Source organism: Strongylocentrotus purpuratus, unplaced genomic scaffold (genome assembly GCF_000002235.5).
Source record: "Strongylocentrotus purpuratus isolate Spur 01 unplaced genomic scaffold, Spur_5.0 spur5_scaffold_11, whole genome shotgun sequence".
NCBI classification, from domain to species: Eukaryota; Metazoa; Echinodermata; class Echinoidea; order Camarodonta; family Strongylocentrotidae; genus Strongylocentrotus; species Strongylocentrotus purpuratus.
The window spans coordinates 20,968,514-20,985,675 of NW_022145596.1; the positions used below are offsets into that span (position 1 = coordinate 20,968,514).

A 17,162-nucleotide genomic window follows, 5' to 3' on the forward strand; every position below is an offset into this window, starting at 1 on the left:
GGATTATTTGGTATGAAGGATACGGGACATGGATATGGCACTAATATTTCTGCTGTATATTTCGAAATATAACGTAGGTATATCAAATAATGACCCCCTCCCTTATGTCCACCCTTCCCCTCTCTCTCTCTCTTTCTCTCTCTCTCTCTTTCTTTCTCTCTCTATCTCTTTCCCCCTTCTCTCTCTCCCCGTTATTTCTCTCTCGCTTTCCCTTTCTCACTCCCTCTTTTTCTTTCTGTCTCTCTCTCTCTTTCTCCCACTCTCTCTCTCTGTCTCCCTATCTCACTCCCTCTTTTTTCTTTCTGTTACTTTCTCTCTTTTTCCCACTCTCTCTCTCTCTCTCTCTCTCTCTCTCTCTCTGTGTCTGCCTTTTGTTTTCTCTCTCTCCTTTTGAATTCTACTCTCTTGTCTCTCTTGCAATCACAGTGTACACTGCTACCCATGTCACAGTTCTGAGATGATTTAAGCTTTGTCTAGCAAGAATAAATTTCATGATAACAAATATCAAGTTTTTCAGGTGTACGAACAATTTATTCCAACTTCACGGGCAACAGTATGGACTTATGGTTCGCCATTCACTTACAAGAATCAAGTTCTAATTATTAGTATATTGGAAGCAATCATTCGTTAGTGTGTATATAGATAGTTATGATATTGTCGGACTAAACATGACTAGTTTCAGTTGTCACATTGTGTTTGAGGCGTGTGTTATAGATCCAAAATATTAACAACACTTCACTTCGATCTCCTATCTTTGTTAGCAATCACAAATTATTTTTCATTATCTTCCGTGTTTTTCGAACGGGATTTTTGAATTTTTATCCTGGTTAGTTGAGATAAAGAAGTCGATTCGGGGAGAGAAAGTCGGTGTTATAGATAACGTTCTGCGATGCGTCTTGAAGAAGCTGCTGGAGGACATCGGAAGCGGCAATTCCTTTACCAAGGAGAATGGCAGCAGCACCTGGTGAGAGAACAACAAAACTACACATCTCAAGTCCACTTTTAAAATACTATGCATTTTTATTCTTGCAGTCATGCCGGAAGCAGCTACGGTATACCGGTAAGCAGGTACCGTAAACCGGTTGGCAGATATAATATACCGCAATAATAGGCATACACATGTATCAGTGAGATTGAAAGCATAACACTCTTTAGGGATGAAACAGTTCCACTGCCTCGATAAGCAGTTACGAATTATTGTAAGTAGAATCGTGCAGTTATGGTGTTTATTTTGAATGTTGTTCTTCTGTTTATATATTTTTTTTAGGCATGAATTTAATTTGGACTTTTAACTGATTTCACTTCTGAATAATGTAGTTTTCATTTTCTTACTGCTTCTGTTTGGAGAAATAAAACATTTCAATAACACAAAAGGACTTGTTTTTATACGAGTTCCTCGGAATGTACTGTATCGTATTTATTCATACATTCAGTAAAAACCAAACATGTCGGGGTGCAAGAAAATGATTACAGTAATCAAATAAAACAAAATATATGATAATAATTTTAAAAAAAGAGAAATAAAAACATAGAAATACAAAGGTAAGATAGTAAATATGAATAAAAACAGACAATCAAGTTGTATAGCATGTGAACTTTAAACTGGTGACAGTAAATTCTGTACAATATTATCAGAGAGTTGAGTTTTATATCCCATATGTACTAGTGTACAGGATGGATTAGACCTCCCTGCAAGGTCACTGGACAGATAGTTATCTCATCAAATCAGCTCTCAGTTAACATAAGAAAAAGAAAATCACGGGGGACCAAAAATCACCGATTAGGCATTGTTTGTTATATAGAGGGCGCAAGTAGCTATAAGACGTGCGATGGGCCTTAAATTGACACTCACCAGCAACATGAGGAGTGGCCATGCTTGTACCGCTCCATATAGCGATGGCCGTATCGGATGCAGATGAAGAACTGACGATAGCCACACCGGGGGCAAAGATGTCTACGCAAGAACCAAAGTTGGAGAAACTCGCCCTCTTGTCATCCCGATCCGTTGCTCCAGCAGTGATTGCCTGTCAATTTGAAAAAGTAATATTTTACAATATCTTTTTGATAAAAGTCCTAATTCGAGAGTTCCATCCCCTCCGCTCACGTTCCTTCTTTCTCTCTCCCTCCATCGTTGTCTTAAACCCTTTGTCTACGTCACGCTGTCTCATTCGTAATTTCCTAAATTTCAAAATACCTATAAATACTACATTGCCATTGTAGCTAAAACTCACTTGAATTTGAATGGCATCAACTAGCTGATTAACATTCACCTATATATATTATTACGATCCATTTTTATAGAATAGATTCGCAAGTGTTTATACCATATGCAGGAATTAGGAAAGCCCACATTTAATTCATGATAGTCGAATTTGGGTGGGCCGATCCCGATCTGACTTCTAAAATAATGTAAGTATTTCTTCTCTTGGTCAATCTTTTGATATCACATAAGTATCTTTCCCATCCACCTTGTTCCATTGGGTGGTTATAGGTTGGTTTTCCAGCGTCGTGTTTGAACGCAGTTTCACATCTTCATGCCACCAGGGGGTGTTTCATCAACTAAAATCGATTTCTATTTTATAAATCAATTTTAAGGCCGAATCAGTTTTAACAAAAAACCGATACTTGTGAGCTGTTTCATCAAATCAATTTTAAGCTAAAAATAGATTTTAGGTGTCTGCAATCAAAGCTAGTCAATTTGGGGTAAATCGATCACAAAATGTCGTTGCCAAACTACTGCAAGAGAGTCCTTGAAAAGCAAGTCAATTCCGTTTTTCTTCGAAAATATTAATTCTGTTGATAAAAAATCTGTTATTTGGGAAGAAGAAAAGGGTTCCTGTCATTTTTTATAGAATTACAGTTTTGTTTAACTGAACAAAAACTTTAGATAATATCAATTTATATCACTCCCCAACTGGGCTAAAAAGTGGACGAATTGCTCTGGTTCAATCATTTCAGTCCCATTCATATAAACTCATGTAGGTCCAATAGGAATTTTCTACCGACGGTTAGGACAGGTACAAACTCATTAATCTAGTTTATTCTTGCAGTAGTCTTGTGGTTAGACCTATACAATATACTACTAACCTTTGGCTCCCGAGCAGGAGAGAAAAGGCAGGTGTCCATGTTCTCGTTACCAGCTCCTGCGACGGCAACGACCCCGGCGTCGACGGCCCGAGCCACGGCGTCGTCGATCGCCTGATTCGCCAGAAATCGGAATGACATGGACATGACAGCAGGATGGACGGCATTCTGAGCTACCTCATCGATGCCTGAAACATAAATCATATCATTAGTTCATTTGTTTCTTTATCTAATAAACCATACATTGTATATAAATTTCAAATACATAAGTACTTCGACAACTCAACTACGCCCTATAAGCCGCTGTGGGCTAGTGGATATGGGTAATTCCATAAATAAGGGCCCGTTTTGTAACATTTTTGGTGTCCCACTCACATAAGGAGCTCACACGTATTTGTGGCTCTGAAGAAAGACTTAAATAGTCGAGTGAGATTGTTAAGTGATTCTAGGTATGGGGATATAATATTATGCTTGGAAATCACTTTACACTTGTAGTTGTCTATGGACATGTGTCCAGAGGTAGTTGACCTTGAACAAAAACCCATCTCAAACAGTACCTGGATCAAATTAGGTTTATCCCAAAAGTTGAGCAGACTTTCGTTGGTTAACCATCGATCTATTGTAGCTACAATTTCTAAGCGAACCTTAACCCTAATCCTAAACCTAAACCCTAAATCTCAACCGCACCCTAAACATAACGGTTGGGGATGGACATTCATATACATTAACTCTATTGGTGGTTAAGCCAAGTTCTCACCTGCAATAGTGCCAGACGCGGAACCAGAACCTGCACAGTTGAAGAGCCGTATCGAGACAATGTTGGCTTTCCTGGCAATACCGTGGATTCCTCCCGCTGCCGTTCCCGCGCAGTGGGTCCCGTGTCCGTGACAATCAATACCCTTTTTTTGGGGGGGGGGGAAGCAAAAACGAAATATTTCCCCCACTTTTATTCACATTCTTGTATCTGTCCATTTTATTTCATCCATTAGTTATCATATTTACCAGGACCTTACTTAATGTTAATGAACGCTTGTGATATTACGAGAAATATAAAGAGAACAAGAACATGATTGAATTAAAATATATCAATGTCGTCTGACAAGAACATAGAGCGGTATCAATGTTAACAAAATTTTCATCTAAATTCAAGCGATATAATTAATTGATTATTCTACATAGTTTTTCCTATCTAGAATTTTAAAAAAATTAAAAAAATTGATCAATAACACAAATGCAATGACTTCAGCCAAAATCAACTCAGTAGCGATTTCTATATCCTTTTGTATATCCTATAAAAACTTGCCCATACCTTTTCAGATTGCAAGTAAAACGTCACTGTAATATTAGCTTATTGGGTAACGGAAAGACTAGGAATTGCGCTAGCATGATTTTTTGAAGATTTCCGCAAGTTAATTTCAGTTGGTGTAATTTTTTGTTTTCCTTCTCAATCAAATCAATGCCAAGTTGGATTTACATTTTTTTTTTTAAGAAGATTTCACTTACGTTCCATCCGTCGTCGACGTAGTCTCCACCGTGACTAACCCGTCCTCCAAATTCTTCATGAGTATCTCGAACTCCGGTATCCAACACGTACACAGTCACACCCTCTCCGTCACCTTAATACCAACAAAAGTAAATTTTGATGTTTAAAGTTAAGATGCTAGTCTTGTGCACAAGACCAGCTGTGGGAAGGAAGGCCGAAGGGTTTATTCCTTCCCAGGCGGTGCACCTTCGTCTAAGAAATTATCACCATTTTGCGTTTACTTATTTCCATGTTATTTTTTTTGATGTATTAACATTGCGAAATAAATAGTAATGACAATAATTATGTTAATTGTGATCATAATAAATATGTTAATAATGATAACGATAATGACAATAATAATAATAATAACACCAATAATAATTATAATAATACAAAATAATAATAATTATTTGAAAAAATAAAATATAAAATAAATAATTCAAATATGGAAATATAGATAGCAGGTGAACACAATATGCTATATAAAATCAAGCCGCCCCCCCCCCCCCACAAACAAAAAATCTTCAAGCTCCCCCACTTTAATTCATTATTCATGTGAGTTATTGTAAGTGAGGCACATTAATTAAATGAATGCAAGAATGCAAGCTCCCAAGCCCCCTATCCTCCCGCCCTCCCCCGAAAAAAAATGTGGAAACGCGCTCCAGTGTAAGTCATGCCTCCTGCGGCGTTGCGCTCTCTGAATTCAAATCACATATTATTTCAATGTTCATGATAAATATCTATGTAGATATTTAAACGCGGTTTCATGGATGAGATTTGTAATTATAATCTTAAAGGGTGGTTTCATAAAAATTATTTTCATAAAATGCGTGCAGAAGATTGCCCAATCACTGTATGAATTGACGACACATCACCACCTGGCTCCATTGCTCATACTAATAATTAAAGTAGGCGAATCGCCTTCGAAATTCCAGCATTACCTTCGATGTTGAAAGCATCATCGAGTGGGAGGTCGTGCTGATCAATGCGATCAAGACCCCATGATGATGAGGCGACATCGACGACGCCGATAGCATCCTGTTCCATGTACTTCACTGCAGGGAGTTCCAGTACCTTTTGGAAAAACAGCAAGGTAAAATGTTATCCATTTAAACCAGACCCGGTTTAATGATTATCTTTACGATTGCCAGAGAGACATTGCTAGAGAGAGAGAGAGGGGGGGGGGGGGGGGGTAGGAGAACCAGCACTAATAATTGCAATGTAAAGCGCAAAAAAACCTTAGTATTTAAATGAACGCTATATAAATGTGATTAGAAATGTATTATAGTAGTAGTAGTAGTAGTAGTAGCAGCAGCAGCAACAGTAGAAGTAGTAGTAGTAGTAGTAGTAGTAGTAGTAGTAGTAGTACTATTATTATCCTTTTTGTTGTTGTATTCATCACTATTATTATTACTGTTATTATTATTATCATTATTGAAGTCATTATCATTATCATATTTGCGGATGTAATTGTTAATGCTTACCCTTTCTGCAACATCTTCAGACATATCTGCAGCGAACCCATTCAGTGCTTTGTAATATTTCCTAAAAACAGAAAACCTCCCCGAGCGAGGAACCATATTCTGCTGTATCCGGGTGAGCAAAGGGTCCAGTATCTCGCCATCCTAAAGAAATGTATATATATGTTTGAAATAAATGTCATGATTAAGAGGTAAAATATACACTTAATTATCATTTCAGTAGTATAAAGAGATTTTTAGAGATTGTAAGATACATAACAAAAAGTCGAAAGCTTCCATCTTATTATGATGAGGAATGCTTGAAATTTAAAAATCGTTACAATATAGCTTTTTTGTTACATGCTCGCAAATGAACATAAGACTAAATAGGTAGCTTGCTATGGATCTGAAACCAAAATGTAATCGTGTATTAATTTGATTCGAAATATTCTGTCTATTATATAATAATAATAATACATGTAGAATGGAAAAATATTACCACAAAGATGTGTCAATCGGATGTCAACTGAAAAAAATAATTATTGCATTCATTAGATGTATTGCAAACTGTACTTTCTCGTGAATTCCTAAATCAAAATTTAATTAATATTTGCTAGCTATGGCAATCCTTCTTCCGCAATTTTTTGTTATAAAGTTTGATGAAATATGATTATTTGAAAATGTATCTATTCTTTTTTTATAATAATTGTTATATATGTTTGCTTATTTATGATTCATTGTCAGAAATTACTTAAGTAATTTATGTTTGTTATGTTACCGAGGATTGATTATAATTAAACTGGAATGAGGAATAAAATAAATCAAACCAATTCAACATTATTTTTAGTCATTAATAACGAAGCACCTTTAGTATATAACCTGTTGCTTTGTTGGTTAAGCATGGAAATAGCACTATAGGTGTTTTACAATTAGTTTACAAGTATAAAATGGTTAACATTAACGTAGGACAGGCTAGATGCGGGGATGTTCCTCTATTACCATGGTAAATATACTTACATTGAGTACCACTATGTACCTGTCCGGGATGGTCTGTATCCTGCTATCTATACACTGAACCAGGCCCAGTACAGACAGGAACAACACGATGGAAATCCCGATTCTCATGGTTCAGTAGAAAAAGGTACTGTAACAAAATAAATTAGTATACAAATATAAAATGACACTAGAGGATCTAGCTAAAACTATTCGCATCGAAGGAACATCAACTATTCTCCTGAGGGCCATCGGCCCGAGGGAGAACAGTACTAATGTCCCTTGGCAAGACATTGATCTACATTTGCCACACTCCACCCAGGTAAAGTAAATGGGAAACGGTAGGAAGGAATTCCTTGAATGCTGTGAGCACCGAAATCGGTAGCCTAGCAGAGCCGGGGTAATATTTGAGCGCTTTGAGCACCTTGCAGGGTGGATATGTTCGCTATATAAATATCTAATATTATTATTAGTAGTATTATTATTGATGTTCCTGAGTGCGAATAGTTTTAGCTTGTTCAAAGAATGAGTCATTGTGTTGTATATCCCTTCCACCTGTATCATTCCTTGGACACTTCTGTACATGCTTCTATAATAACATGTACTGTAATCACATTCACATCACATTAAAAAATGAAATAAAATAAAATTTCACGGCTGAAATGAAACAATGAAGGACGTAAATATGTTTAGGTGGCGCTGTATACAGGTACTGCAGTAGTGTAGTGTATAGTTATTGCACAGTGTAAATTGCGTTGCTTGACCACGGTGACACAGCGGGAGTTGGCCGTGTGGAGGCATTTGAAATCCCGTTCGCTCGCTGAAATTTGCCAGTTTTGAGGGAGAGGGGGTGCCGAAAAAAAACGAATAGTACCCCTTTTCCGGGAAATGCAACAATAAGGCAACAATAAGGGATATAATATATATATACAATAAACGTGCAAATGACATTTTATGACAATATAACACCAATGAATCCAAATCAAAATTGGTATAGGAATAGTTCATGTTTGAGAATGCATTAGTGAATATATACTGCATGGAAGTAAAGTCATTATACGATAACGAGACTTTTCGGGTACATGGTCCGTCTCATTGCGATTCACTGTTATGAGACAGAATGCGCTTCAGCAATATTAAACTTTAAATATAGCAATTTTCCTGTATTGTTTTTCAATATTATCCTACACGTTATTATGCTTTATGCTAAAACAGACTAAAACCGATAGACTCATATTAAATTACAAATGCCAGTATTGCAACAACAAGAAGTGCAGGAAAGACTAAATATATGCTTACCTTTGCCAAGAACGAAATCAGATTAAATGACCGCTTGGTTTAGAAGACACAATAATAATTAGCGATTATGTACACAGTTTATGTTGATACACAATCGCAATTAGGACAGAGGTGATCGATCCATTTCGGACTTTGCTCGTATCTTATACACATTGAGATAGTATTGAGGGTCATTTAGATAAAGCAAATTCCCATCTTTCTTTCTTTTTCTCTCTTCCTCTTTCTCTCTCTTTCTCTCTCTTTCTCTCTCTCTCTCTATCTCCTGCCCTCTTTCCCCCTCTTTCTCTCCCTGTCACTTCCACTCTCTTGTCCTTCCTGCAATCAGATTTGTATCAGTTCTGAGATGATGTTATAAACTTTGTCTATCAAGAATAAATTCTATGATCAAAATTATTTAGTTTTTCAAGATTTAAGAACAGTTTATTCCACCTTCACGGGCAACAGTATAAACTTATGGTTCACCACCAACTTACAAGAATCAATTTTCTAATTATTAGTATATTAGAAGCAAACTGTCATCAGTGTGTATATAGGTAGTTACGATATTTTTTTTTACTAAAGATGTGCAGTTGCGAATGTCAAATTGTGTTACAGGTACAATGTCCCATTTGCAGGCACCAAAAAATGAAAAGGTTGAATTCCAACGGCATTTGAAAGACAATACTTATTTAGAACTTCCCTCTAAACAAAAGGGCTTAAAACGGCTTTTAGTGGGAAAATAACGACCATTAGTTGTCGAATCGACTTAAGTGATTGAAATCACCTAAGTAATGGTCTGATTTTCACGCCCTTTTACTCATGTACCTGTTACATCTCATATTATGAATCAGTCAAGAAGGTAAACGGGTTTCCTTGCATAATTTGAATACTTTATAATAGCGATACGCGCATATCGTGGAAATATTGTGAGAGGACATACATGACATATTCATAATTCCTTCAAAGTTCTAAATAATTTGACGTTGGCTGCAAAAGGGACATAGTATTTTTAAAGCGTGTTTTATAAATCCAAAATATTAACAGCACTTCACTTCGATCTCCTTTCTTTGTAAGCCGCAATTTAAAATTATTTGTCATTATCTTCCGTGTTCTTCGCACGGGATTCGGGGTTGTCATCCTGGTTAGTTAAGATAAAGGAGTCGATTCGGTGAGAGGAAGTCGGTGTTATAGATAACGTTCTGCGATGCGTCTTCAAGAAGATGCTCAAGGACATCAGAAGGGGGAATTCCCTTCCCAAGGAGAATGGCGGCAGCACCTGGTGAGAGAACACAAAATTAAATTAATCTCAAGTCCAGTTTTACAACACACTTTGCTTTTCTTCTTGCAGCCATGCCGGTAAGCAGCTACAGTATACCGGTAAGCAGTTACGGTGTACCGGTACGCAGTTATGATATACCGCAACCGGTACCTTTGGAACAGTCTTACACGCCCAAGGCGGTAGCCGAGGGTGTTTGGACTGTTTCGAAGGTACGGAATGTGGGTAACTTTTCCAATGGCCGAACAAAATGATTTGTATTATTGGTTTTATAAGATGATGTTTTATTTTTTTTTATATAAATGATGTTTTATAACATGATATTACTAATGACCGATCTTTAGCATTTTATAATTACCGGTCATTATCAACATTACGCATTAGGCAAAATAAATGCCTGGTCACGTGCACACTCTCAACCAATCATTTGATTAAAATCAACGCCATCATTTTATTACACGTATTACGGATGAAACAGTAAAGCATGTCAACTTTAAACTGGCAACAGCAAATTATTTTTTGAAAATTATCAGAGAGTTGAGTTTTTAAATTGAAACTCACCAGCAACATGAGGTGCAGCCATGCTTGTACCGCTCCATATAGCGATGGCTTTATCAGATGCAGTTGAAGAACTGACGATAGCCACACCGGGGGCAAAGATGTCTACGCAAGAACCAAAGTTGGAGAAACTCGCCCTCTTGTCATCCCGATCCGTTGCTCCAGTAGTGATTGCCTGTCAATTTGAAAAAGTCATATTTTATAATATAATTTTGAATAACAGTCGTAGCGAATTTTCGAGAGTTCCATCCCCTCCGCTCACATTCCTTCTTTCTCTCTCGCTCTTTCTTTTTCTCAAACCCTCTGTCTTCGTCTCGCTGTCTCCTTCGAAGAGCAATTACGTACATTTTAAAATACCTATAATACTACTTTACCATTGTAGCGAAAACTCATCTAAATTTGAATGGTATCAACTAACAAATTAACATTCACGTATACTGTATATTACGATTACGATTACGATTACATATAGAATGAATTCGCAAGTATTCATATGCAGGAAGTGGGAATGTCAGACCACAGTCATTGGTAATCGACTCGGGGTCGGCCAACAATGGTAATCGACTCGGGTCGGCCGACACCGGTTCGACTCCTAAATGTAGGTATTTGTCATCTGGGTCAATCTTTTAATATCACATAAAAGTATATTTCCCATTCACCTTGTCAATTCAATCTCATTAATGAGCTATATATACATATGTATAATATAGGTTCGACGCCTTCCACGCAGTTTTACCATGACATGTGTGAACGCCGTTTCACATCTTTATGGGTGCGTTCAAGAGATTTTTTTAAAGCTAGAATCACAAACATGAATAAAAAATCAAAACGCCGTTAAAACACGGTTTCTGCGGGAAAGCGTTCAAGCGATTTTTCATCAACGCTGATTCTCGCTCATTTCAAGCCCAGCCACTGCTCATCACACTGCGCAGGTTGACCCAGGTCGAGGAAGTATAGGTCAACTTCGCCGGCGTGCTTTTGGAATTTTGTTTACGGTCGACTGTCGGCTAGACCGGAAGCAGGCCACGATAATGACGTTATAGAAGCATGATTAAGATCTCCGTTGCGTTCAAGCGAATTTTAGCGACCGTGATTCTGCAGAATCACGATTCAAAACGCATCTTTTTCAGCGTTTCATGTTTGCGTTTTGAAACACATATATTTTTACGACCGACGAAAAATGACTTAAAATCGCTTGAACGCAACCGTGTTTTAAACTAAACGTTTTTGAAAACAGTTTTCCTAGGGTGGAAAGGTGTCGCTTGAACGCACCCCAAGTCACCAGGACATCACTAACCTTTGGTTCTCGAGCAGGAGATTTAAGACAGGCGTCTGAGTTATCGTTACCAGCTGATGCGGCGGCAACGACCCCGGCGTCCACGGCCCGAGCCACAGCGTCGTCAATTGCCTGAGTCACCGAAAATCCGAAAGACATGGACATGACAGCAGGGAGGACGGCAGTCCGAGTTACCTCGTCGATGCCTGAAACATAAATCATTATTATTGTTTGTTTCTTTAATAAACACAACATAGACAAGTCAACTAGGCGCCATAATATTGTGAAAAGCCTTAGGTTTCTTAGCTAACCCTAACCCTAAACCTTTACCTTACACTAAACATAACGGTAGGCGATTGACATTCATGTGATAAACTCTATTGGTGGGGTATTCCTTAAAGGGGCTGTAGCATGACGAGACTATGGGTCTTCCCCGGGGCCCACTCAAACTCGGGTACGACTTCGGACGACGCGACCGCAGTAGGCCAACGTATGCACGTGCGTGCAACATACGCGAAACCGAAGCGTGAGGAGAACTTCGGTCTGTTTCGCGTACGCTAACGCGCTGACACAGTTAAGTCAATTCTTTAACGTGCAGTTGTCAAAAAGAAGACGTAGATGGCGTCAAGCAGTATTTCCCATGCTACCTCTTTAAGCTAAACCAAGTTCTTACCTGCAATAGTGCCAGACGCGGAGCCAGAACCTGCACAGTTGAAGAGCCGGATTGAGACAATATTGGCTTTCCTGGCAATACCGTGGATTCCTCCCGCTGCCGTACCCGCGCAGTGGGTCCCGTGTCCGTGACAATCAATGCCCTTTTTGAAAAGCAAACAAAGAATTATCCGCCACTTTTATTCATATTCTTGTATCTGCTCATTTGATATCATTCATAAGTTATCATATACATCTTAATGAACACTTGTAAGATTAAGAGGAAGTTTAAACAAATCAGCACGTGATGCAATTTAAATATGAAATAGAGTGGTATCAATAATTACGAACAGTTTCATTTTAAAGGGAAGGTTGAGTTCTGGGAAGAGGTGAACAATAATTTGTGAGCGTTATCATTCTTATTATGCAAGTGTGGAAGAACATCAGATAAAGACATGTTCCCTGAAAAGCATGGCTCTTTAAATGCTTTCATTTTCTAAATATGTCATGTAACATCGTAAAAATCCAGGGTAGGATTTTTACGCCACGTGTTCGTGTAGTCCCATATACATCTTTCTGTGTACAGTGTTTGTAACTTTACCAAGACTAGGCCAAATTTCTTATCATTTTGATGATTCCAGAACCTTGCAATACACACAAATTCTTATATGCTAGATGATTTTCTGGTCGATTCCACACCGTTTCTTTCACAATGCAATCACATGACAAAAACTCAACTTCATCTTTAAAGGCAAGGCTATAGAAATTGCGTAAGAGTGATTTTTAAAAGTTTTTGAAATCGTGTTTGATGGAGACTGAGATACCTTCAAAAGTGTGCTTCTTCTTAATCAATTCAAATTCCAAGTTGGATTTACTTTTTTTTAAAGAAGATTTCACTTACGTTCCACCCGTCGTCGACGTAGTCTCCGCCGTGACTAACCCGTCCTCCAAATTCTTCATGACTACCTCGAATTCCGGTATCCAACACGTACACGGTCACACCCTCACCGTCACCTTAATACCAACACAAATTAAGTTATGATTTAGTTTAAATCAATGTTTGGATACTTGTGCACTCGGCCAGGTGTGGGATAGAAGGCCGCCTGGTCTGGCGCACCAGTGTCTGTGAAATGATTGCCGTATTTTGTTCGGTCATTTGTATGTTCATTTTCTTTTAATGAATTAAAATTGCCAACTAAATAAATTAATACTAATTATTATAACAATAATGCTGATAATAATACTACTAATACTAATAATAATATGACAATAGAACATTGCATAGTATTAGCTGAATTATGGAAAGTACTGTTATACGCATATTTATAACCGTTTGGGGGGGGGGAGGATATACGAAAAGTTAATGGCATATATGGTAAATTATGCAAGCCAACAGAAGCAGTTCTTGAGGGGGCATGGGAAGTCAAGCCGCTCCCCTACCCACAAAAAGCTCCCTCCCCCACTTTCCATGATCATAAATAAATTTAAGCGCGGCACTTCAACAGTGAATGCATGAACCCCAAGCCCCAAAACTCCTAAAGCCTCTCCCCCAACAACCCCCCCCCCCCCAAAAAAAAAAACACAAAACAAAACAAAAAAAAAAAAAAAAAAAAAAAACAACAAAAAAAAACACACACAACAACAACAACAACAACAACAAAATAATTCTTCGAAAACTGCACCTTCGTATAAGCCAGGTGCTGCGCGGTGTTGCGCTCTAAGAAATAATATCACAATTCGCTTTCAATATTCATGATTATATCTATGGGTTCCATGGACGAGGTTTTCTAATTTGAAATTTAAGTGGGTGGAATAACTTCTATACATGTATTATCTTAAGAAATGTCAATATTTTGGTGCATGGGATTTGAATAAAAGCAACCACTCTAAATTATTTTCATAAAATGCTTGTAGAGGATTGCCCAAGCACTGTATGAATCACTCAATTGACAACCCATCACGTTATCGATTCCATAAACCACAATAAAAGTAGCTGAATTGCCTTCAACATTCCAGCATTACCTTCGATGTTGAAAACATCATCGAGGGGGAGGTTGTGCTGGTCAATGCGATCAAGACCCCATGATGATGAGGCGACATCGACGATGCCGATTGTATCCTGTTCCATGTACTTCACGGCAGGCAGTTCCAGGACCTTTTCGAAAAACAGCAAGGTAAAATGTCACCTTTCTCTGTTTACAAAACTATCAACATGATTATCAAAGCAGAATCTAGATCCGGCTCAATTATTATCTTTACGATTGACATTTTTCTCACGAAATAGAGATAAGAACCTATATATTATCATGCATAAAAAAGAACTAATTTTTTCATTCAGGATAACGGTAAGAAAGGGGAAGTTGCCTCTAATAATTACGAGTTTGATTATGATTCGTATGTGTTTCTTTTCCCTATATGATTTGATTTGATTTGATTTGATTTTTGGTTTCTGCATCTTTTTTCTTTCTTTTTCATCATACATTTTCATGAACATAATATGGTTTGATACAATATTTCAAGTGTACATAATTTTATACAGATAATATACGAATTAAACAAATATATTGAATGCATAATTAACATAAATTAGATGCAGGAGGGCTACAGAATAATCAAAGTAGCTTGCCGTGCCCGCAGCCTTCAACTTAGATACAACAATAACAATTAAAAAGCAGAAGAGTGACTTGCAGAGAAGAAAAGTAAATGATTTTGGTAGTTGCCACCAGCTGATGTAATTAGGACCAAATTCTGATAAATCTGATTTGGGTAAGCGAATCTAATTAATTAGATTATGCTAGTGACATTTAACATCAAACTCGCCGTCAGGCTTACAGTACGCATGGTAAGCGAGCAATCAGAGAGAGCACTACATTGCCAATAACCAAATAAGAATTGAGTCTAAAATCTGGGTTCTAGGAGGAACTCAAGTCCCTGCCATAATCAGATATAGTAAACTGTAAGATGTGACTCCTATCGTTTGAGACAGAATAGTTTGGACTTAATAACAATAATAATGGTGGCTTCTTATATAGCGCACATGTCCGTCACGTTGCCCAATAGAGGTAAAAATGGGAATGAATAGAAAGGAAGAGGTCTGGAAAATGACAGGAAAAGGGAGAGAGAGAGAGAGAGAGAGAGAAAGAGGGAGAGAGAGAGAGAGAGAGAGAGAGGGGTGTGAGAGAGAGAGAGAGAGAGAGAGAGAGAGAGAGGGGGGGGAAAGGGAGGGCCAGAGAACCAGTAATGATAATTGCAATGTAAATCACTTGGAAACCTAGCATAAAGCCCTTTATCAACTTGTGTATTTGTATAATTATCATTAATATTATCATTGTTACTATGGTTATTTGTATTATTATTATTATTATATCATTATAAGTAGTATTATTATATCATTATAAGTATTATTATTAATAATATTATCATTATTATTTTTATTATGACTATTATTATTATTATGATTATCATTGTTATATTTGACACAATTTTTTTTTTGCTCACCCTTTCTGCAACATCTTCAGACATCTCTGCAGCGAACCCATTCAGTGCTTTGTAATATTTCCTAAAGACAGAAAACCTCCCCGAGCGAGTAACCATATTCTGCTGTATTCGGGTGAGCAGAGGGTCCAGTATCTCGCCATCCTAAAGAAATGTATAACAGTTCTTATTATGTGATTATATTATACATGTATGTGAAATATTTCTCGTCATTCATGCTTGTACAGCGCATAGAACACTTTTATTTATTATGCGCTTTATAAATATTGTATTATTATCACTGTTATTATTATAATTTAGAGTGTTTGAAATCTATTTTTTTTTTACAAAATGGCTATACGTCCTCGGAAACAAACATAAGACTAAATACATAGCTGTCTCTGGATCTAAAAAGATAATTTTCATTAGTAATAAATGCAATCATGAATCCGATATTCTATGGTTTATAATATATTGGTCTTGTAATAAGGGAAACAATAAATATCCCCCCAAAGATGTGTCAATCGGATATCAAATTTAAAAAAATCCTAATTGTTTCATTTATAAGATCTATTGCAATATATATTAAATGTACAAAGTCAACTCTCGTGAATTCCTAAACCACCAAACCAAATCAAATGTTCTTTAAAGTCATACCTCAGGATGCACCTCTTAGTAAACAATTCTTGCGATGTCGGTTAAACCTAACAAGCGTGGAAATAGCACAAAAAGGTGTTTTTACAATGTTTTAAGTATCAAATTGTTAACATCAATGTAGGAGCTGCCTTTTTGACCATCTTTTTGTATCTCTTTCCTGGACAAGCTAAATGCGGGGATGTTCCTCTATCACCATGGTAAATATACTTACATTAAGTACCACGATGTACCTGTCTGGTATGGTCTGTATCCTGCTATCTATACACTGGACCAGGCCCAGTGCTGACAGGAACAACGCAATGGAAATCCCGATTCTCATGGTTCAGTAGGAAAAGGTACTGTAAACAGAAAAGGTACTGTAAACACAAGTAGTATACAATGAACATAGTAACTGTTATGACACTATTATTTATGATATAACAGCATTGATTCCAAAAACAATATTAGTATACGACTAGTTCATGTTTGGGAATGCATTGTATTAGTGAATATACACTGCACGCTAGTCATAATAAGTCATTATACGATAACGAACGAGACGTTTCCAGTTCATTGTCCGTCTCATTGCGAATCACTTACATGATACAGAATATACAACTTGAAATATAGCAATTTTTCTGTATTGTTTTTCAATATTATCCCACACGTTACTAAGGATAAGCTATGTGTTAAATGAGACTAAAAACCGATAAAACCCGATAAAAATACAAATGCCAGTATTACACACAATAAAAAGGAAAAAGTTACCCCAACAATATGCTTACCTTTGCCAAGAAAGAAATCAGTTTAAATGATCACTTGGTTTAGAAGACACAATTATTAGCGATTATCTACACAATTTTTGTTGATACACAATCGCGAGGATAGAGGTGATGGATCCAATCCGGACTTTGCTCGCATTCCCATACTCGTTGAGATAATATTTAGGGC

The 17,162-nt window shown here is 37.1% G+C and overlaps 1 protein-coding gene across 2 annotated transcripts; it reads right to left on the reverse strand.

Moving 5' to 3' along the window:
• Window positions 1-504: 504 nt before the first annotated feature.
• Window positions 505-17,029, reverse strand: LOC587944 (aqualysin-1). Of its 2 annotated transcripts, none has more exons than XM_030980882.1 (9): window positions 16,997-17,029; window positions 16,444-16,570; window positions 15,600-15,740; window positions 14,124-14,256; window positions 13,003-13,115; window positions 12,124-12,265; window positions 3,088-3,272; window positions 1,853-2,024; window positions 505-961 (listed from the first exon to the last, which is right to left on the reverse strand). In XM_030980882.1, the coding sequence occupies exons 2-9, from the start codon at window positions 16,549-16,551 to the stop codon at window positions 828-830; spliced, it is 1,128 nt and encodes a 375-aa protein (XP_030836742.1). In that variant the 5' UTR covers window positions 16,552-16,570; window positions 16,997-17,029; the 3' UTR covers window positions 505-827. The 2 variants fall into 2 exon arrangements, with proteins under 2 accessions (XP_030836742.1, XP_003731743.1); XM_003731695.3 differs by lacking the exons at window positions 12,124-12,265; window positions 13,003-13,115; window positions 14,124-14,256; ... (1 more) ...; window positions 16,444-16,570; window positions 16,997-17,029 and adding exons at window positions 3,842-3,983; window positions 4,588-4,700; window positions 5,551-5,683; ... (1 more) ...; window positions 7,087-7,213; window positions 8,362-8,381.
• Window positions 17,030-17,162: the final 133 nt, after the last annotated feature.